The following is a 23723-nucleotide window of genomic DNA, read 5'->3' as shown; positions in this document are numbered from 1 at the left end:
GACATGTAAGGTATCAAAACAAATTGCCTCGTGTGTGCCCTTTTCTCATGAAATTTCTGAGCATTAAAAGAAGGGGTGAGGGGAGAAAAGGGATATAGGAAACAGGAGATAAATTTAGAAGAAAGACAAAATTCCCCAGGGAGATAGTGAAGTGTGATCCCAAGAGGACAGCTGTGTACCAAATATGAAGGGCATGCTCAACTAGACTGAAACAGGGTGAATCAAGAAACAGATTGGATGAAGACCGTCACTGAGATTCCTCCAGCCATTGTACTTTTTGTTCTAATCTGAGAAGAGATGAGGTAAGTCTGATAACAGGTATCTTTACTTGGCCCCGTTAGACCTCGTGTTGATCAAGTTCCTGCCCTGCCTGCTTGAAATCAGACTCTAATTTTACCCTAAAGAAATGTTCTGCTTTAACATACTTCTGAGAGGGCTAATTTAAATTATTATAAAAATGAAATTATTTCTTAATCTTAGAGGTCTTATACCTGAACACTCCAGATAAACATATGAAACAAGCAACACGAATATTGTGATTAATAACTTACTAAAAATCTATTTTCCTTGCAAAGAACTTTTGACTGTTAAGTATAATAAATTACAATTACTACATTTTACAACCATTTACATTTTCTGACCATTTTCTTCTAGGAACAAAATCGTAAATGTGTTTTAGAAAGCTACTTTTTACTGAAAAGCATGAGAAAATAAATGAAAATAAAACATTTCCAACTTAGACGTCCAGGGTCTGAGATTTGTCTGCCAGAAATCTTGCTTCTTAAGGGATGCAGTAAAACGCTGTGAATATTAAGGGCATAAGCTTTGGAGTCAGAACAGTTGACTTCTATCATTTAAATATAAACTATGTGACCTTGAGCCTTAAATATAAACTAATATATTTAAATATAGGTTTAATAGGTTGCATCACATATAAGCTATTTAATATATATATAAAAGATAAACTATGCGAACTTTAAAGAGAGAAAGGTTAGAGATTTTTCTCTCTAAACTTCAGCTAGGATATCATCTAACTCATAAAATTGTGGTAGAGTTTATATGACATAACTAACTCATGAACAACGCTTAGCATTCTATCTGGCACATAATAAGTGATAAATAAAAGTATTTTAAGGGAGATAACAACTAATAAACACCAGATTCATTGTGATGCTGTTAAAATGCATGAATTACAATACAGTAAAATGCAAGTTGTAAATGAGTTTGTCCTAAAAGTAGGCTAAACTAAAAATAAATTCTGCATTTCATTGAATCTAAGATGCCAATGAAGGTAGGGCATGTCAATATTTTATGTATTTTAAAAAAGCATGTCGGGCCGGCCCGGTGGCTCAGGCGGTTAGAGCTCCGTGCTCCTAACTCCGAAGGCTGCCGGTTCGAGTCCCACATGGGCCAGTGGGCTCTCAACCACAAGGTTGCCAGTTCAATTCCTCGAGTCCCGCAAGGGATGGTGGGCTCTGCCCCCTGCAACTAAGATTGAACACGGCACCTTGAGCTGAGCTGCCTCCTGGATGGCTCAGTTGGTTGGAGCGCGGGCTCTCAACCACAAGGTTGCCAGTTCAATTCCTCGACTCCCGCAAGGGATGGTGGGCAGCGCCCCCTGCAACTAAAATTGAACACAGCACCTTGAGCTGAGCTGCCGCTGAGCTCCCGGATGGCTCAGTTGGTTGGAGCCTGTCCTCTCAACCACATGGTTGCCGGTTCGACTCCCGCAAGGGATGGTGGGCTGTGCCCCCTGCAACTAGCAACGGCAACTGGACCTGGAGCTGAGCTGCGCCCTCCACAACTAAGACTGAAAGAACAACAACTTGAAGCTGAACAGAACCCCCCACAACTAAGATTGAAAGGACAACAATTTGACCATTGTTCCCCAATAAAGTCCTGTTCCCCAAAAAAAAAAAAAAAAAAAAAAAAAAAAAAAAAAAAAAAAAAGCATGTCAATTAAACTATGACAAACCATCAAGTGTAAGACATATCCCAATTTCAGAGATGATGAAATGTGAATAAAAATTTTTTTGAGTCTCAGATTGGTAAAATTCAGTAAGTTCAATTACATAGTTGAGATGTAGGATATTAAGTACCACGAAAACAATCATTTTGAAGACAAGATTAAGTCACACAATTAGAATTAAATTGCTCTCTTTTTTAGATTACTCTTCCATAATTATCTCCACCACCGATTTCACCTCGCTCCTATCTGTCACCTCCTCCGAGAAATGTTCCTCTGGGACTAGAATGGATCCCTCTCTTATATACTCCCATTGCACTAAGTACTTCTTTGCAGTACATCATTATATCACTCAATATGAGTCTTCTCCAGTAGATTTCAAGTTCAATAAGGGCTGTTTTGAACTCAGTGCAATATACCAAGTGCAAGAGTTGCAAAATCACATCACACAGAAAGAAAAAAGGATATATAAGCAGGTAAGGTGGTCAGTGCAATATTTTCACTCATTTTTCATAGCAGCATTACATATTATTGACAATTAAAAAATAAACCCATTTAAAGTTTCAGACTTTAAGACACTTCATTAAGACACTTCATTAAGACACCATAGATCTTTAAAAAAAAATACTATCAATCTTCTGATTTCTTTGCGTCACATGACACCGTAAGTTATCTATACACTTTGTTCACACAAATAAACATACGCTCACATTTTTATAATAATCATCTCACATTTGCAGCCTTTTAGTTTTACCTCTGTTCTCTACCCCAACCAACCTATTCCATTCCTCTTCTTTCTTTCTACTTAAAGGGAACCACTATTTTGAAATTGGTGTGTATTTGTCCCATCTAGGTTTTGATAATTTTACTGCATTTGTCTGTACCCAGTACATACTTCTGTTATGCTTTAAATTTACATAAGTAACATATCCTTTTGCTATTTGCTCTGCCCTCAACATTGTTTTCAATATTGATATATGTAGATCTGGTTCATTCATTTAACTGTTATACAGTATATCACAATAATATATAACAATTTATGTACTCATTCAGAATGTTTATTCATTCTGCTTTAATAGAAATTAGGCTGTTTCCAGTTTTCTGCTATTACAAATAATGCTTCAGGCACATATGCAAGGTATCTCTATGGTATGTTATAGGTTCTAAGATATGCACAATTTCATCTTTAATTCATCTTTTCTAGATACTGAAAACTGTTCTCCAAAGTAGTTGTATCAAACCATACTCCTACCAACAGTGCATGAGAGTTCCTTTTAATTTTCCTCACCAACATTTGATAAGTCGTTTTAATTTTTACCATTCTGATGGGTGTGATTTCATTTGCATTATCCTGAGTACTAATGCATTTGAGCATTTGATTTTCATGTGTTTATTGGCCATTTGGATTTCTTCTTTTGGGAACTGTTTTTCTATTGCTGAAAATATTCTCCTAGCTTTTCAACTTTATTTTGTCTTTTATAATACGTAAGTTTTCCATTTAAATGTAGCCAAGTTTATCAGTATTTTCTTTTATGATATACGTAGTTTTTATTTTATTCAATGTTAGAGGTATTCTCTTTTTTCCTGAGAGAATTTCACAAAGTTTTGCTTTTCAAATTTAGGATTATAATCCATCTAGAAATAAATTTTTGGTATGATGTGAGATGAGTAATTATTTTTTTCATACAGTTAACAAATGTATAAATACCATTCATTAAATATTTCACTCCTCAGTGATTTGAAATGCCACCTTGACATTTACAAAGTTTCCATATACACACATATGGTTTATTTCTAGGCAGACTCTGTATTCTGCTTCGTTAATCTGTCTGTCTCTGCACTTAAAAGCATTGTGGTATAATTGTTATAAAATAAGGAATTTATTCTTCTTTAAAATTATACTGGCTTTTCTTGGTTATTAATTTTTCCATATAAATCTTAACACTAACCTATCAAGTTTCATGATATACCTTATTGGGATTTTACTTAAATTTGCATTTACAGATTAATTTTGGGAGAACTCACATTTTATCAAATTGAATCTTCTCAGTAAGCCTAATACACTTCATTCATTTAGTATTTCTCTTATGGTTTTTTAAATACAATTTTATATTTCAGAGACCCCTCAGAAATCTCTTATTCCTGTGTACCGCCTTTTCAATCCAAATTCTTGATTTCATTGTATTTTGTTAAAGCTCAGCTAAGACATTACTTATTTCTACAAATATTTTTCTAACTTTCCAGGCTCATTTGGATGCTCCTCCTCTATGTTCTTGGTTTTATTGATTTATTCTTTGCTTAATATGACCAAGAGTTGTGTTAGACACGGAGGGCAAATACACTGGTGAATAAGATTAGCTTCATGAAGCTTTCACTTTAATAGGAGACACAGAACAATAAAATTTATAATTCAGGGTGACACATGCTAGTATAGGGGAAGTACACTGTGCTATGGGAATACATAAGAGAAATACCTAACTCAGACTTGGGGGATGGCTGGATGGGGGGGTGAAGGGTGTCAAATACTGCTTCTCAAGGAAGTAACATGTAGACTGAAACCTGTAAGAAGAACAGAAGTTAGCAAACACAATAGTGACTAAATATCACAGCACTGACATCCTGGTCTTACTCTTGATTTTATTGGAAAAACTCCGGTTGCTTAATTGTGAAATCATCTACTGGCAATGAATAGCCAGTTTCCTCCCTTAGCTTCCTCAACACCACTTTTTGGCTCTCATACTGCCTGTGATAACCATTAATTGCTCACTGGTCCTTTTTCGTTCCTTAAATGCTAGTATTCCCTGTGGCTTTATCCTCCTCATTTATGTTTTTAATCCAAATACTATTCCTAAAGAAGTTTTTCCATTTCTACAGTTCAAATATGGATTTACATACTGAAGAATCCCAACACTTTTACTTTTAGCTCCTACCTTCATTTCCAACTACATATTAGATGTCTCTACCCATACGTCTCAAAGAATCCTCAAGCTTTAGACATGAGTCATTATTCTAAATATATGTAGGCAAGTATGTCTTCTTGGAAACTAGTTTGTAACATAGCACAGTTACTGAGCCTGAGGTTTAGGAACATAAAGGCTGTTTCAAAGATTGAATAATCACAGAACTTTGTAGGCAAGGTATTTATTTAGTTTTTAATGTGTCAATTTGGCCAGGCTATTAGTTGCCAGTTATTCAATGAAACACTAATCTAGGTGTTGCTGTGAAGGTATATTAGAGATGTAATTAAAGTCCATAATCAGGTGACTTTAAGTAAATGAGATTATCCTGGATAATATGGGTGGGCCTCATTCAGTCAAGCTGAAAGGCCTTAAAAGCAGGGCTGAGGCTTCCTCAAGACAGAGGGAGTAGAAATTCCATCTGTGGACAGTACCTTCAGCCAGTGCCCATGAGTTCCAGCCTGCCTTCAGGATTTCAGACCTGCCTAGTTAGCCCCTACAACTGTGTAAGCCAAATCTCTCTCTATATATATTTCCTACCGGTTCTGCTTCTCTGATTGAACCTAATACACCAGGTTTGTAGTTCATTTCCAGAAATAATTTCTTCAAAAACCTAGTAAACCTTCTGGTCTATTCATTTGCAATCAGTTCCATGTGCCAGTAACTATACCCAAAGTTTTTTATCTGGACATGGTCCTTAAACCTATTTTTTTGACTTAATCCTTGTAATATGTTCCTTCCTCTCCATCCCACATTAGACCATCACCATCTCTTACCTGAACTAGTGATTGAAAAAGCCTCCTAACTGGCTTCTCAGATTAGTTTTTTCTCCTCTATCTATTCTCCACACTGCTGCCAGAGGTCTCTTTCTGGAAAACAAATATGATCATGTCACTATCCTTCTCAAAAACCTTTGAAGTCTTCCTACCTACAGGATAGAGGTAAATTTGTTTACTATTTCATTAATTTCTGTTTTTAACTCTTATTTCCTTCTATTTTTCTTTGCACTTAATTTCATTATTTTTCTAACTTGTTGAGATGAATGCATAGGTCATTGGTGCTTTTCTTCTTTTCTAATAGTAGGCATTTAAGGTTTTAAACTCCCCCTAAGCATTGCTTCAGTTAATCATGCTAGTTCTGATATATACATTCTCATTACCCTTCAGCTCAAAATATTTAAAATTTTCTCTGTGATGTCTTTCACCAATGGGAACATGACATTAGAAATTATTTTTTAATAATATCCAAAGCTGGACTTTAAGTTCCAGTAGGAAAACAGCAGCAATTGATTTCCAGATTTTCCCACTTTCCTCCTAGAACTCAATACAGAGCAACAAAGGGAATGTTAAAAAAATGAAAGAAAAAACCCTACATCTTCAGTGAACCTACAAGACAATAAAACCCAAAAATGCCAAGTTATAAGTAAACATGGCTCAAACTACGTGGGACTAGTAGAACCCATGCAAGGGAGAAGGACACAAAGTATGAAAGGCACCTAGTGGGGGGACTACAGATTTTCACTCCCAGAAAGAGAGGATTCATTCTATCCTAAGTGGGAACTGCAATGTTTAGAACTGAAATTGAGTGGGGGAATCTCAAAAGGAAGTAGAGAAAAGAGATATAGAAAATGTCATAAGAGTGAGTGGAGGGTGGTCTAGAAATGACAGATCTCAGATAGGACTTCCCTTCTGAAAACAAAACATGCACTTTTTCCCTGTAATTTCAAATTTACAGAAAAGCTAAAAGAATAATACAAAGAACTCCTGTATAACCCTCAGAAATTCTCTAATTGCTAACATTTGAGCAGGCACTTGAAAAGGCAGGAGCTGTATTAGCAGAAGCTAGTAAGAACCTGCTAGAACTCAGTGCTGGTAGTCCACACATCCTAAACACATATATTACTGAGAAGCAAAGGAGATGTGGCTGTATTTTAAAGAAAGAACCCACCAGAACAACAGAGTACAGAGGTCTTGAGCAGAGAAACCTGGAAAACTACCTTATTCTTTATATCCTGTCATACCTCCCACTCCCACTCTAGTCTGTTCTAATAGGTGATTTGGAAAAACTCATCTCATTCAAATATGAATAACAGAAAAGTAGTAAGTATCCATACAAAGATACCATAAGAAAATATAAAAAGGCAGCATAATATCCCTGACAAAGAAAACTCAACAGAAAATATCATTACAAAGTAGATGAAAATTGTAACACCACTTTTTAACATAAATTCAAAAATTCTTAATGCAGCTATGAAGAAAGATCTCAGAGCAGAAATTTAAAGGAAGAGACAGCCAGTCAACAGGAAAAGGTGAAATAGGCATTGCAGGACTCATGAAAGAAACGGAAGAAAAATATTTTTTAAAATTCAAAAAATGAAGTGAGCACATGATAAAAATTATACCACAAAAGGCACAGTAAGAAGCAAACAGGATAGAACAATTTTAAAAATAAATGATAGAAAAAAAAGGATAAAAGATTGAACCTACATTTTCAAAGGAAATCCCATATTTTAAGTAAAACTGATCCAAATTAGTCAGCACTGAGACAAAAATCTAGCAAAATAATTGTGAGAAATACTTTCTGAGATCAGACAAAAAAGCGAGTCCCTTCTAGGGAAAAGAAAATCAAACTGACATCACACTTCTCTACTGAAAATTCACTGTCAAAAGACAGAGTATCTGTAAGATACTCAAGAAACTGTGAGTCAATAATTCTATGTTTAACCAAACAGTCCTTCAGGAAATAAGACTAGAGACAAATAGTTTTCAATATGCAAAAACTCAGCTCTTATTCATCTGAGCCCTTTAAAAAAAAATACATTTTATTGGGGAATGTTGGGGGACAGTGTGTTTCTCCAGGGCCCATTGGCTCCAAGTAGTTGTCCTTCAATCTACTTATGGAGGATATGAGCCCTTCTTGAAGAAACAACATGAGGACAAAATGCAACCAAGAGATGACAGGAAAAATTTCAGCAAAGGGACTGGTAGCACCAATAAATTTAATTGTAGATTTAAGATGAAAACAAATGGACATACAGATGACAGATGGAATGTAATTGCTGCATGATCTAACAATATAGGAATAATAATATGTACAAATAAGTGAGTGACAGGAGTAGAAAACCCAAGTAGAATAAACTCACTGATTACAGTTTATAGTAATAGATAGGAGTCAAAGTTGAAAGTCAAGTAGTAAAAATTTAAGATAAATTATAAAGAACAATAAAATAATGCTATAATGGCTAAAACCAGTTACTAGAGGAGAGGGTGGAAAAAAGAGAATACAGATAATATAATTGTTACTCATTAAGGAAAACAAAAGATAATGCTTTAAAAAACAGAGTAAGTTGAGTATTATATGAAGTTACAAGTATAAAGATAACCAGTAGGAAAAAAACCTTCATAATATCGAAATTATCATTTAAAAAACATGAAACAGGCTACTCAGTTTAAAAAACATAGATAATCAGAAAATACAACAAAATAATTTGACTTAACTAGGACCAAACATGTATGCCTTTCCTATCTATTTGGCTTAACTGATCCATTAACAGACAAAAAAAAAAAGCTTTAGATTGAACAATAAAACAAAACCATTAAAAGAAATTAAAAATTAATGGATAGGATAAGGCTTACAAAACCATGGCGTGTAATACTTTTATTGGACAATGTAGACTCTGGCCCAAAAGTATAAAAAGTATAAAGTCACTTTACCATTGTAAAAGGTACAATTCACAATGAAGAAAACAGATATAGATATATATTCCCAATAATGTAGCAGCAACATTAAGAAAACAGAAATTATAGGAGAAATAGACAGAAACACAATAATGGGAAATTTAAATTTATTTCTCCCAGTCTGAGAGAACAAGTAAACAAAAATAAAAAAGGAAATAAATTATCTAAACAACATAATCAAAACGGTAGGATTGATGGATATTTATTTAACTCTACTCTAATAATTGAATATACCTTATTTTCAAATAGCTATTTAACTTTTGCCCAAATTGACTATATATTAAGCTACAAAAAATACCTCAACAAATTCTAAAAGTAGAAATACAAACCACATTCACTGATTAACACAGTAAAATGTGAAATTTATGACAAAATGAGAAAATAAAAGATCTTCAATCTGAAAATTTAAAAAGTATGTCAAACAACATTTGGGTAACAGGAAATACAAATGAAATTTGTGGGGTTTCTAGAGAATATAATAAAAATACTACATATTAGAAGCTTTGGAATATAGCTAAAGCAGTGATCATAAGAAAATTCATTGTCTTAAATACTTTAATCAATAAGAAAAAATGAAAGTAAGTGAGTTACTAATATAGCTCAGAAAGTTAGAAAAAAATAAATTAACTATAGAAAAATAGATAAAACATTTGTAAAGCTAAAAGCAGAAATTATGGAGTTAAAAAATAGGAAGTCAGAGAACTAAAAAAATATTTTCAAAAGCTGTTTTGGTGGGGGGAAAGATCAGTTGATTAAACTACTAACCTCTTCTAATCAAAAATAAAAAGGACAAAGCACAACTTTACAAAATAAAAAATGGGGAAAAGCACAGAAACAGACAAAATTTCGAAAAATAAGAAACTAATTTGTAAAACTTTATACAAATAAATCAAATATAGATAATTTTCTAATAAGGTCTAACCTACCAAAACTGAACCCAGAGGACCTAAACTGACTGATTTTCACAAAATAAATGAAAGAAGTTTTAAAAGCTCTACTACCAAATAAAACACATTGGCCACAAGATTTTACAGGGGAATTCTACCAAATCTTAAAAGAGCTGATAATTTCAATACTATTAAAAAACTGTTGTACATTTTAGAAAATGGAAAACTTCCAAATTCTTTATAAAATAAAATATTAATACTAAAATTTTAAAAAGACTACAAAAAAGAGAAGATTGCAGATCAGATCAATCTTACTTCGGCATTTTAATTAAAAAGTAAAGTACAAAGAAATAGAATCCAGCATTACATTAAAAGAATCTAGAAACACAAATGTGGTTCAATGTTTGTTAAAAATAAGAGAAACATCATCATCAGCTCACAGATGCTAAAAAGACATCTGAGAAAATTCAACATCCATTCTTGATGAAAAGTACTTAGTAAAACAGGAGGCAACAGACGTATCTATACATATACATACATATGTGGATATGTATGAATCATACTTAATGCAGAAACACTAGAGGCATTCCTTCTAATGTAAGGGATAAAAAGAGGATGTCTACTAATCACTAACGTTTTATACTGACCTGTCTAATTAGGCAATATAACCATATAAGAAATAATGAGAGTTATAAAAATCCAAAGGAAGAGGTAAACTTATCACTATCTGTAGATGAAATGATTATAACCTAGAAACTCCAAGAAAATCTCTTGAAAAACTACTATAAACAATAATGGAATTCAATAAAACAGAGAGAAAAAGTTAGTACATAGAAATCAAAAGGCTTCATATATATAACTAATTAGAATCTATAAACCCATTTAACAGCAAAAATAAGGGAGAAAATATCCAGGAATAACAAGAAATGTGCAAATTTTATGTGAAGAAAACTTTAAAACATTCCTGAAGGAAACAAAAGTAATCTTGAACAAATGGAATGGCAAAGTACTTTCTTGGACAGAAAGACTCAATATCTTAAAGATGCCAATTTGTCCTAACTTAATTTATAAATATAATGAGATCCCAATAAAAATAACAGCCCATCCTCCCACACCCACTGGATCTAGCCAAGGCGTTTCGAAAGCTTACACGGTAAAATAATTAGGAATGGTCTAGAAAACCCTGAAAAGAAAAATGAGACTAGCCTGATTAGATATTAAAAGTCATAAAAGAAATTACACACCACTCATATATGTGTGTAGACACACACAAACACACACACACACACCAACAAACAGACAAATTTCTATGAGGCAAAAAACAAAAATAAGACCATATCAAAGGCTAAAAGACAAATAAGAACTTCATATTATCTGTAATTCACATCAGACAAAGGGCTAATCTGCTTAGTTTAGAAAGCTCTCTCAGTAAATGAGAAGACCAAACCAACAGAAAAAAAAGGGCAAAGGACATAAATAAACAGTTAACAAAACAGAAAGGTGGCCCCTACAGATGTGAAAAGAGAGTCATTGGAAAATAAAACTACATAGTGAAACCATTTCTTGAAAATCCGACTGACAAAAATCTACTTTGACGCCTATAGTGGCAATGGCATAAGGAAACAGGTAGCCTCATTCACTGACGCAAAACATTCACAACCTCTGTGGAGGGCAATCTGGCAATAACATTCAAAATTACAAATACATTTGTCCTTGACACATCAATCACACTCCTGGAATCTATCTTAAAGAGACATCTACATACACAGAGGGTGCCAAAAAAATGTATATACATTTTAAGAAAGGAAAAAAGCTTTATTAAAATTGTAATATTCAATATATACTGATAACAAAAGATGAATATAAGTCACGTTTGACTTCTGCAATTACAAGAGGTGCTCAAGGTGGTTACCATCAGCGTAATTTTAATACAGTTTCTTCCTTTCTTAAAATGTGTATACATTTTTTTTGTACCCTCTGTATATGAAATGATGTTCTGAAATGGCAAATAATTAAAAACAGCCCTAGTATACATCTAAAGGAGACTTTTGAAATATATCCCCTCAATGACATATCTCCACAATGGCAGATGCAGCTGAAAATAATGAGGAACCTATGTACTGATCTGGAAAGATCCACGGATGATTGGCTGAGTCCAGGTACAGGGTAAGAAATATACGAGGAGCCTGGAACATCCTGCTGTGCCAGAAAGCAAGAAAGCTATCAAAGACTAATGAATTATCAGTAGGACATTGTGATTTTCCACATAAGACTTTTATCTAATGCAAAAAGAATAACAATTAGAAAAAATAACAGTTGATAATCTCTCATGAAATAAATGGTTTGGGTAACAATGATCAATGGATGGAATATTAGTAATTGAAAAGTTGATTGGGAAATTTTCAATGGAGAGAGCAGGACTATTGATCCCTGAACCTACAGATGAATCTTAGTATCATTAAAAGTGGGACCACTAGATACTGTGTGCCTCCTAATATGATACAATATGAAGCACTTATGAAGTATTTTGAACCAGAATTGAATCAAGAGTCTAGGGCCAATTTTCATTTTCAGGAAATACAGGGGACAGAGGAACAAGGTAATGACACCACAAGAAACAAAAGACAAACCCAGGTTTTTGGATATTCTACAGGACAAGTGACAGAGTTTCTGCAAGAAGTCAATGGCATAAAAAAAGGAAAAAACAAACAAAACGAGGGAAGGAAATGGGATTACTACATTTAAAAAAGGCACAACAGCCAAACGTGAATTGTGCATCTTGTTTGGATCCTGATTAGAACCAGCTAACTATAAAAAGACATATTTGAAACAATCAGGGAAATGTGATTACACAGGGTATTATAGACTACAAATAAAGGATTATTTTAAATTTTCTTATTGATGATAATGGCATTGTGACTGTGTAAGAAAACATCCATATTTTTAGAGGTGCATACTGAAGTAGTAGGGACAAAATAACATGCTTGCTGGGATTTGATTTAAAAAGACTACAGTAGAGAGAGAAATGTAGATAGTTTAAGCAAAGATAGAAAAATCCAGACAATCTGGATAATGACTATATAGGTGGCAGTTTATCATACTATTCTACTCAAAAATATTTATAACACCTAAAAATGAGAATGCAATTAGCACCACATTAAGCATCAGCAGTAGGCATAACACCAGGGGTCAACATGAACAGACTTCCCTTCTTGTAAAACAGGTATTTCATAATGAAATACTGACTTAAGAGTAAAAAGGACAAAAGTGAGTTACAATAGTAGACTGCTCAGATGATCACGTCAAAGGTTTTGTATTTGCTTTCACGTGCTCATTTCACATTTAGCAGCAAACCAGGACAAGTTCTGTGTAAATGCTCTCTAAGTGAAATGTAATATAAAGATTTTTTCCAGTTTGTCTTAATATATGTCCAAATATTACTTTAAGACACCAGTATACATAATTATACATAAAATTCACACACACACACACAGACACACACACACACACACACACACACACACGCCATATAGAAACCAATTATCCAACACAGAATATGGTTTTAGTTGCCTTACCATCAATATTAAGCATCATTTTCCACATCGCAGGCCGAACAGATTGATGGAATCCAAACCATACTTCCCTGCCCCCTCCCAGAGGGTGGTCATATCCTTCTGGAGCTGAGAAAAAGGAACGCCCCACCGGCGTATATCTACAAAAATTAAAATGGCACGTTCAATCCTTTCTTTCCTATATAAGTATTTACATGTGCAGACAGGCGAGTCTAGAGCACATAACTTATCATAATGATACGTTTTATCATTATGAATACATGAAACTAAACATTTTTCAAATTTGTGAAAGCGAAAAGCAGCCTTTCTAAATAAAAAGTCAGCATCCTTCACTGAAATTCTCTATTGTTAAAACTAATGTTAGTTTGAATAAGAATAAGTTTTATTTAAAATACTTCCTTAAAAATAGATTAAAAAAAGTTAACAGTTCCAACCTTAGAAAATCCAGAGTGAATAATTATTGATCAAAAAACTATTTCTAGAAATGTGTTTGCAAGACATGCTTTCTTTAAAAGACCCATCTTATCTAATCCTATATATACATATACATATAAACACAGATACACACATATACATGTGAGGTGCCAGTGGGATTAAAACAGCAGCAATTTTAACACAATTTGATACGAATGTATAAACAATGAAATTACTTTTAAAACAAGGTGATTTAACTATAGGAACATATCTGAAAATACATCAGTTATTCAAGATGAATAGCTCCTAAGAGAAAGGGTTAGACATTTTTCTAAAAAATATCCATTAGGGTAGCTAAGCTAATGAGGTTCATTTACTTGCATAAGTCAGAGACTTTTCTGTAACTTAACTTCTGTTAATGAACTTGTATGCATAATATTCTTCAACTGAAATAATCAAAATATACAGCATCTGATGAAGGTAAACCAAAAGAGGCCTGCACAACTCTTGGGAGGAAAGCCTTCACTCTCAAAATCTAAAGAGGAAAAAAGCCAGAAGCACCCACTTCATGGAGGGCAGATGTCGTAGCACCACATCAACAGCATGGACAGGATTAGTGCTGATTGGCTTGTCTAATTCCAGTGGCTCAGGCAAGGTTCGTCCTGTCAGTACTTCATGTAGTAGGTGCCAACTCACCCGAGACACAAATTTGATTGACACCTTGAAAGGTCGATCTTTTCCACCTTCCCCAGGTAAAGTAACATCTAAATCTACCTGTTGATGGCAAAAGAGTCATCCAGTAAAAGTTGAAACAGATAAATAGTTATTTTTAAGTTTAACATAAAAATACTTAAGAGAAAACAAGGCAAATACCAAAAAAAAGAACAAACAAAAAAAAACAATTTCAATGTCAACAGACTAAAATTTAAAAAACAGTTATTTATGCCAGCATTATTTGTCATTGCAAAATATTGGAAACTGCCTAAATGCTCAAACATTTAGGAAGCTATAAAACAAGAATGAGGAAGATCTCTTGGAATGGCTACGGAATAATTTACAAGCTCTACTTTTAAGTGGCACAAGCCACGTATAGATTACAAATAGTATGCCATCTTTTGTGTCAAAGAGAAGGGGAAAGTAGGAAAATATTCATATATCTGCATATTTATGCAAAAAGAAACACAGGAAGCATGAACCAAAAACAAAGAAATTGGTTACTTTCAAAGGATGGGAAGAAACAAATTGGAAGAAATAAAGGAGGGGTTAACAATTCTGAGTGTATTTTTCAGTATAGTTTTCACTTTTGGAAACACGTTAAAGTTCCACATACTAAAAAATTAAAACTACAATCAACAAGGCTGAAGGGAAAAAACTAAAACTGAATATAAACAAAATTGCATGAAATCAAATGCATTTCAAATGAACGACATAACCACACTGAAAGAAGAAAAAAAAAGAAAAAGAAAACCTAATGCAAGTAACTCTTGAATACAGTATACTGACTATACTCTCAGTTGGGGGTGTGGAGGAGGCTTGAGTGGGAAAGAACTGCGTACAAAATAAAACCCTAGACTCTTACTAGTAGGTTTGTTTTGTGTAGTGGTATGGTGTAATAATTCAGAAACTATTTTATGTTTTGTAAGATTATACAAATGAGTAAAAGTGGTGATGTTTTGGTAAGCCAGGGGTTTAAAGAAGAAAGAAGATACAAATATACAATGTAGGGAGTAAAGAAGGAATCCCATGGATAGACTGAAACTGGAAGAATCAGTGTGAACTCATGATTTCCAATATACATACTATATATTGTATACAATAAGTGGTACTTGCAGGATACATATATTATGTTTACTGTATGACATGTAATATTTATTTTTTGTTTGTGTGTTTTGTTTGTTTACATATTTATATATTTCTATTTCCTACTTCTGTCCACTGAAAGGGCTTAGAAGCATATATACCCCAGTAGCAAAGAGCACACCCAGTACCCAGATTTTGGTTTCTAAATTGCATTCCCCAACTAAAAGAAGCCAGTACTCCTTTGAGAAATGGCCAGTTGCAGGACTGCTGCAGAGTGAAAATAAGATGAGCCTGTTTGTGCCACAAAATAAGGAAGTACTCAAAGAAAAAAAAAAAAAAAAGATGTGTATCATGTCAAAAGGACACACAAACCAGCTTAAATGGGCTCACACTGGCCAAATATGGGACAATTTGGGCAATCAAATAAACAAGGATAAATAGGAAGAAAATGTTCTCCCTTACTGTAGAATACCAACTAATAAATGTAGGAATGACAGAATTAGAAAATTACTATTACTATCATAGTACTAATCCTTCCAAGCAAGAATCACCAATTATTAAAAAGTCTAATGAGAAACAGGATCCTTAAAAGTATAATCCTTATCAAAATTAAAAAACTTCTGTCTATCAAAGGACAAAATCAACAACGTGAAAAGACAACCTATGGAATGTGAGAAAATATTTGCAAATCATGTATCTGATAAATATATAAAGAATTCCTAAAACTCAACAACAAGAAACCAAACAACACAATTAAAAAAATAGGCAAAGGACCTGAATACACATTTCTCCCAAGAAGATATACAAATGGCCCATAATCACATGAAAAGACGCTCAACACCACTAATCATTAGGGAAATGCAAGTCAAAACCACAATGAGATATCACCTCAGACCCATTAGGATGGCTACTACCAAAAAAATAGAAAATGACAAGTATTGGCAAGGGTGCGGTGAATTTGGAACCCTTGTGCACTGGGTGGGAATATAACATGGTGCAGTTGCTGTAGAAAAAGTGTGGTGGTTTCTCACGACATAAAAATAGAATTACCATTTATATGATCTAGCAACTCTTCTGGGTTTATACACAATAGAACTGAAAGCAGGGACTAGAACAGATATTTGTACACCCATGTTTATAGCAGTAGTTAAAAGGTGTCCATCAACAGATGAATGGATAAACAACAAAATGTATACATATATACTCACACATACAATGAAATATTATTTAGCCTTAAAAAGGAAGGAAAACCTCTCCACATGTGGCAACATAGATGAACTTTAAAGACATTATGCTAAGTGAAATAAGCCAGACACAAAAGAACAAATACCATATAATTCCACTTTTATGAGGTATTGAGAATAGTCAAATTCAGAGACAGAAAGTTGAATGGTGGTTGCCAGAGGCTGAGGGGAGAGGAGAATGGGGAGTTAGTGTTTAACGTTTTGTAAATTGAAAAGAGTTATGGAGACGAATGGTGGTGATAGTTGTGAATGTACTTAATGCCACTGAACTGTACCTTAAAAATGGTTCAGATGGTAAATTTTATGTTGCATGTGTTTTACCACAATTTTTTAAAAAAGTATCTCCCCACAAAAGCAAAGAGGAAAAAAACAACACTGGATAGGAGAAACCTGGCAGATACCAACTTAACCAAGTGATCCAAGTTAACTTTACCATTAAGGGAACAAACACATATTATGTGCCCCCTGTTATGATGCACTGATAAGGAAAGAACACTTATGCAATATTTCTGCCAAAAATGTCTAATCAGAATTTATTCAAGAGGAAGCACCAGACAAACTCAGTCTGAGGGACATTTCATTCTAAAAATAACTTGCCTTCAATCTTCAACCATGTTAATGCCATGAAAGAAAGAAAAAAAGGCTGGAGAATTGATCAATAATAAAGAAGACTAGAAAGGCAAGATATCTAAACATAAACATGAACCTGGACTAGATTCTGTACTAAAGGGAAAAAAAATGCTGAAGGACATCACTGGAATGACAAAATTGGAATACAGGTTGTTGATTAGACAAAGGTATCACGTCAATGTGAAATTTAGTGAAGTTGATAACTGTACTATGGTATTTATCTTTGTTCTTAGGAAATACACATTAAAGGGCATAATGTATGCAACCTAATCTTGAATGACTCAGGAGAAAATAAGTGTGTGTATACTTATAGCTGTATCTATAGATACAAAGAGTTAGAGGAATAGAATAGAATAGAATAGAATAAAACAAATGTGGCAAATGTTAAGAACACTGGTGAGTCTGGGTAAACGGTACACATGATTTTTCTACATGATTCTTACAACTATTCTATAAGTTTGAAATTATTTCAAAATAAAAAGTTAAACAGACAAATGATACACATTTACATGTATATGGACTGTAATAAAATAAAATGATAATAAATGCATTTAAAAGGAGACATTGCAATAGTGTAGCTTTCCAATAAAGGAACGCATATCTTACCCCAGTAGTTGCCACAGGAAGTGGATTGGCTGTGTAAAGGCTTCTTTTTCCATCATAAACTGGTCTACAGTCCCCAAATATATTTACTTTAAAATGCTGAACCATTGAGTCAACCACCTCCCTATAAAAGGCAAAAAATACATTCACATATTCCTCTGCGTGATGAAATTTAAAAAATTTAAAGTAACTTCTCACACTATTTAAAGCTGTCAAAATTCTAAAAGACATGATAAAAGTTTGCTTTCAGGACCATGGCTTAGGATTCCAGAAAGGGATGATAGGAATTTCACGAAAGAGAAGAATGAATTCAGTTAATTACTTAATCATTTTGGGTCACAGTTGACCAGCAAAATACCATCCTTAGAAAATGATCCAAAATCTCTTTCACCATCTCTAAGATGTTTCACTACCTGACACATTCACCTCTCTTTATCAAAGAGTTTGATGTTCTTTCCTCTGTGCTCAAATAGCACTTAGGACATATATCTATTAGAACATTTATTACGCTGTATTATAATGATTATATACTTCACTTCTACTAGACTGTGAGATTCTTGAGAGTAACAAACACACCTGTACCTTGTACCATCCCCCCCTTCACCCTCCGCCACCAACCTTACAACAGTATTTAGTATCTAGCCAGTAAGGATATTTTGAAACCTCCAGTTTTACCCAGCAAACGTTTTTATCCTATATACTTACGTGGAAAGACACTCAAGACATATATGCATTTTTTAAAAGTACACACTATAGAGAGAATAGGACCAAATATTCACAAATCTATATTTATTTTTGTACACACATTATTTGTAAAAGAATGGAAAGATATCTAGAAGACTAGGTACCAAATAGATACAGTGGTTACCTTTGGAAAGAGAAGTGGAGAATGATTTTTTTATCTTGTTTATACAATCTAAATACATTATGATGGAAGTATACTCACACGGTACTGGTATAATTTATAAAACATTTAAAAGAATGAAAAAAAGACTCAATTCTAGCCTAGTCAAGTGGGTAGGTGGGAAGGAAAGTTGAGAAAAAATATTTTCTGGAACAAAATAGTTTCATTTTCCCCTCTTTTCAATTTTACTTTGCTAAAACTATTTAAATCAAGATCAAGTCTTTTCTAGAGTAAAATTTACAACAAAGATTTGATTCACCAATCAGTTTTTAGGTACAAAACAAATTTCAAAGATTTTTCTGCCACTTAAAGGTGTTTTTTTGTGTGGCCATTATCACCAATTCCAGTGTCACAGGTGAAATTTTACAGATCTAATTTGTCAAGATGTTCTGACTATTTTGTCCCTTTTTACTTAACAGTAAACTGGTGTGGTTTTAAGCTAATCAAATCCTGGCAAACCACTCTAAGGATTAAAATGGTAGAGGAGGGGCAGACCGGTAGCTCCGTTGGTTAGAGAGCGAGCTCTGGGCAACGGGGCTGCTGGTTTGATTCCCACATGGGCCAACGAGCTGCATCCTCCGCCCTACGCAACCCGAATGAAGACAACCAGCTGCAGCTGAGCTCCTGGATGGCCCGATGGCTCAGTCGGTTGGAGCGCTGGCTCTCAACCACAAGGTTGCAGGTTCAACTCCCTCAAGGGATGGTGGGCTGCGCCCCGTGCAACCAACAAGGGCGACTGGACTTGGAGCTGAGCTGCGCCCTCCACAACTAAGAGTGAAAGGACAACAACTTGACTTGGATGGAACTGATGGGTCCTGGGAAAAACACACTGTTCCCCCCAAAAAAGTCCTGTCCCCCTTCCCCAATAAAATAAATAAATAAATATAATAAAATAAAATGGTGGAGGAGATTAAAATAGCAGGGCCAAAACATCTTAGGAATAAAAAATGTTCCACTTTGGTACCTAGCACCCAGGAGATTCCTATCAATGTTCTAATAGTGGATAATCCACTTCAATAAATGGCTAGAACCTCCAATGGAATGTACCTAAAGCTGAATTCAACATTATTTCCTCCATGTCAAATATGTTTGTCCTTCTGTTTACTACTCCTTTTTAATTATTGGTCCCTCCATCTTCCTACCATGTTTCCCCAAAAATAAGACCTAGCCAGACAATCAGCTCTAATGCATCTTTTGGAGCAAAAATTAATATAAGACCCAGACTCTACTCTACTCTACTCTACTCTACTCTACTCTACTCTACTCTACTCTACTCTATTCTATTCTACTCTACTATTTTATACTATACTATATTATATTACATAAGACCCAGTCTTATAATAAAATAAGACTGGGTCTTATAATAAAATAAGACTGGGTCTTATATTAATTTTTGCTTCAAAAGGCGCATTAGAGCTGATTGTCTTAATTTCTCTTATTGGCTAGGTCTTATTTTTGGGGAAACACAGTATTTATCCAGATTCAAAACCTGGCTCACCTCTTCATCCACTTAGTTGCTGACTCCACCTCTCTGCAGTATTTCTTACATCAGTCCTTTACTTTCCAATTCCCAATTAACACCATCCTAAATTAAAACCTCATGTCCTAGTACCTGAATTATTTTTTAAAAAGTTTCTTGTTTCTTATGCCTTTAATTTTTTTTTCTCCAACCCAACTTATATACGGCTGACAAATGAGTCCCCAAACCCCACTTTTATTCCCCAGGTACAAAAGGTTAAGTTAATCATACGCCTCAGTTCATGGCACATTATCATCAGTCCTCTGTATGACCGCTCTAACTAATGATTTCTTTCCTTCCACATTCATTTCTTATCCCGCTCCCCTTTTCAAGAAGTTATTTCTTCTACTGTTTTAGATGAACATCCTTCTGTTTGTATGTATTCTTACCTTTAACCTCTGCACTAGGTTTTAAAATCAATTCCCGTTGCTGACGCTTACTCCATTGTTTCTGATTGAGGCAAAGTACTCTACATTTTCTCTATCCACTCCCCCAGCAATACAGAACTCCAGTATCTAACTGCCAGCCACCAAAAACAGTGCTACAATGTAATATCTCCTTCTATGTCGCCTTATGAGCCTGTGTGAGAATTAATCGCAAGTTATATACCCAGGAACAGAACTGTTACGTCCAAGCGAATTTTATCAACTTAATGATGATGAAGAACTGTCAAATTACTCTCCAGAATGGCTGTACTAATCTATACTCCTGGAGGTTCCCATTTCCCTACATCCCAGGCAAGATTTAGCATCATCCAGCTTTGCTTTCTAATTTTTGCTAGCCTAGTGGGTAAAAGTAAAAGCTTCTTTTAATTTAGGTTTTTCTTATTATAATGAATTTGAGCATCCCTTCATGTGTCTGTTTCTTCTTTTGTGAATTCCCTATTTGTTTCCTTTGCTCATTTTCCTATTGGGGTCCCAGTCTTCTCGCTGAACTGAAAGAGTTTCTTTGATATTCTAGATATTAATTCATTAACAGGCTTAGTTATTGCAAATACAGTCCCCCAAAATGTTATCTGCTTGTTAAGAATGTCCATGTATTTGTTGAACTGAAATCCTTAATGTTGTATTATCAAATTAATCATTTTTTCACCTTAGTTTCATGCTTTTGAGGTTTTAATAAATACTTTCCTAAAATTAAGTCACAAAGATGTATCATGTTTTATTAACTTTATAGTTTTAGCTACATTATTTTGGTCTTTAATTCATTTGGGGTCCATTATAAACACCGTTATGTAAAGACTCCATTTTATTTGTTTCTCCATATAGTGAGCCAGTTTTCCCACACCACCTACTAAACAGTCTACATACTTAACCAATCAATTTATAATGCCATTTCTATCTTATTAAGTTCTCACATATAAATGCATCTGGCTTGCTCTGGGTTCTCCACATTGTCCCAGTGATGTATTTGTCTGTTCTTTGAACCAGTATCATCTTTTCATGATTACTAGAGTGTTTTATTATGTTGTAATGTGGAGCAGGGCAAGTTCCTTTTCTTTTTCTAAGCTAATTTGGACATTCATGGAAACTTTTACTCAGAATAAACTCCTAAAGTCCTCTCCCCTCCCCTCCAAGAAACTATACCATAAGGAAAACAAACATATCTTGTGCCTTACATATATAAATAAAAAAAATCTGTTTGTGAAGAAACCCTCAAATGATACATACTTGGGAGACATAATCAGTATGCTACAAACAGATTAGTGTGTTAAAAGCTACTGACAAACTACAACAATGAACTTAATGAAGATGAAACACAATAAGGGCAATTGTAAAATCTAAACACTTAAGTTTGAAAAGTTCAACTGCAATAAAAACAAATTAGAGGATCTGAACTTACCTACTGCTCTTGTGGAAAGGGGCTTTAGGTGACTACAAGTCCAGAGTGAGCTACTAGTGTGATGCAGCTTCCTCAAAATTAAAGAACTCAGGTTGCATATATTTAAGTACCCCAGATAAGGCAGGTAACCATCCCATCATATATTACACAGGTCATGTCACATTTGGGAGTACTCTGTTCAATTTGGAAAAAATTTAAGACCCTAAAAAAATAAAACAACCAGAAGAAGGTAATCCTGATAGAAACTCATGCATGAATAAAAATAAATCAAACTAAGGACTTTTAGTCTGGAATAGAAAAGACTCAAAGGAAATTATACAAGTCTTTGGCTATTCTGATGGACTGTCATGTGAAAAACTGAGTAGAAAATCTATCTAATATGGGAGAATAGAACTAGGATAAATAGTTGAAAAAATATAAGGAGCTGTATTTTGGAATAAAAATTTCCAACATTTTCTAACCTCCAGAATTATTCACAAGTGAATTATAATATCTTTTAAAGTGCTTGAGTTCAAAGAGCAGTTATATCAGGGAAGTTAACAACTGAAATGAGTAATCATTGCAATCCCTCTAACAGTAAAATTTATTTAAGAGAATACCAAATAATGAAACACTGCAGATTTTATCATGGCATCAGATATTGAAACTCCTTTATGAAATAATTACTGATTTGAACTTAAACTACTTTGAGTTCATAAATGCTAAAACCTATGCTTCAAAGGGAATCAGCTTTTACGAGGACCATTATTTATTATATGTCTTCACTTTAACCTCTCACTAATATGTTGTGATTGATATATATTTAGAGTTTTAATGACACTTCAGTAAGAAGTTAACAAACTGACAAATCCAGGCACTTCAGTTTTCATTTTTTATCTCAAAAGATACTGTGGCAAAGGGTTGTTTATCAGAATCTTCATCAGGTAGGCATATGGAACTAGAGCAAAAACTCTCTAAAACCGTAATTTATCTAGTCATCTAGTCAGCTACAGCAGCAAAGGTGCTCACTGCATTACGAAAAAAGCTTGATCTTGGAAAAGCCAATTTGAGAAACCTTTAAAATATATACTAACATAAGCACTAGAGAACAAATAAGTAGACAGACATGTTTTTAGTCTCACTCTGCCACTAAGTTGTTATGAAAGTTATTTGTCTCTCTGACTTTGGTTCTTTTATCAAAATGGGATAAAAGTCTTATGGCTGTTACAGAGACCAAATGGGATATTCCCCAAATGGGAAAGCAGTTTCGGGGAAAAAAGCAAATATGCATGATATATAAAAATTTAGCATAATTATCTCAAAAATATACATCAAGAATTACATTGAAGAACTGAAGTCTTCCAAACAACAAATGTATACATTACAATACATTAGCATCAAATATAGTAAATTAACACAAAGAATGAATTTTCACAATAGAAACCATGAACTGAATTTTCTCTATTATTATAGTTGTGGAGCACTAGTCTTTTATTATAACAATGGGCAAAAGGAATACTTTGATATTTTGTTCAAATGCAGATATTTTAGCACAATATTTATGTGTATAATATTAAGCCAGCTTCTCAGCTTACAATAAAAAGTAAAACTACAATAACCAAAATACACAAAATACTATAACTTCTAAAATAATACTTAGGACAGCAAT

The 23723-nt window shown here is 33.9% G+C and overlaps 1 protein-coding gene across 8 annotated transcripts in view; it reads right to left on the bottom strand.

The window, feature by feature from the left end:
• LOC109444829 (argonaute RISC catalytic component 3) overlaps positions 1 to 23723 on the bottom strand; it is a 98982-nt gene that overhangs the window by 42484 nt on the left and 32775 nt on the right. For 3 of the 8 annotated variants that reach the window (XM_074334390.2, XM_019726510.3, XM_088791024.1), the window contains 3 exons: positions 17814 to 17934; positions 14099 to 14307; positions 13123 to 13259 (listed from right to left, as the gene is read on the bottom strand). In XM_074334390.2, coding sequence (XP_074190491.1) covers positions 13123 to 13259; positions 14099 to 14307; positions 17814 to 17934 — 467 coding nt within the window. Of the gene's footprint in view, positions 1 to 4440; positions 4526 to 5699; positions 5774 to 13122; positions 13260 to 14098; positions 14308 to 17813; positions 17935 to 22075; positions 22215 to 23723 lie in introns of those variants that run through there. The other 5 variants (XM_074334391.2, XM_019726513.3, XM_019726514.3 and 2 more) reach the window with 5 other exon arrangements.

The sequence above is a fragment of the Rhinolophus sinicus genome, chromosome 14 (assembly GCF_057876585.1).
Source record: "Rhinolophus sinicus isolate RSI-liver-muscle chromosome 14, RSI-T2T, whole genome shotgun sequence".
In the NCBI taxonomy this organism is placed as follows: Eukaryota; Metazoa; Chordata; class Mammalia; order Chiroptera; family Rhinolophidae; genus Rhinolophus; species Rhinolophus sinicus.
The sequence above is the reverse complement of the archived record's forward strand: the minus strand, read 5'-3'. Positions and strand labels throughout refer to the sequence as shown.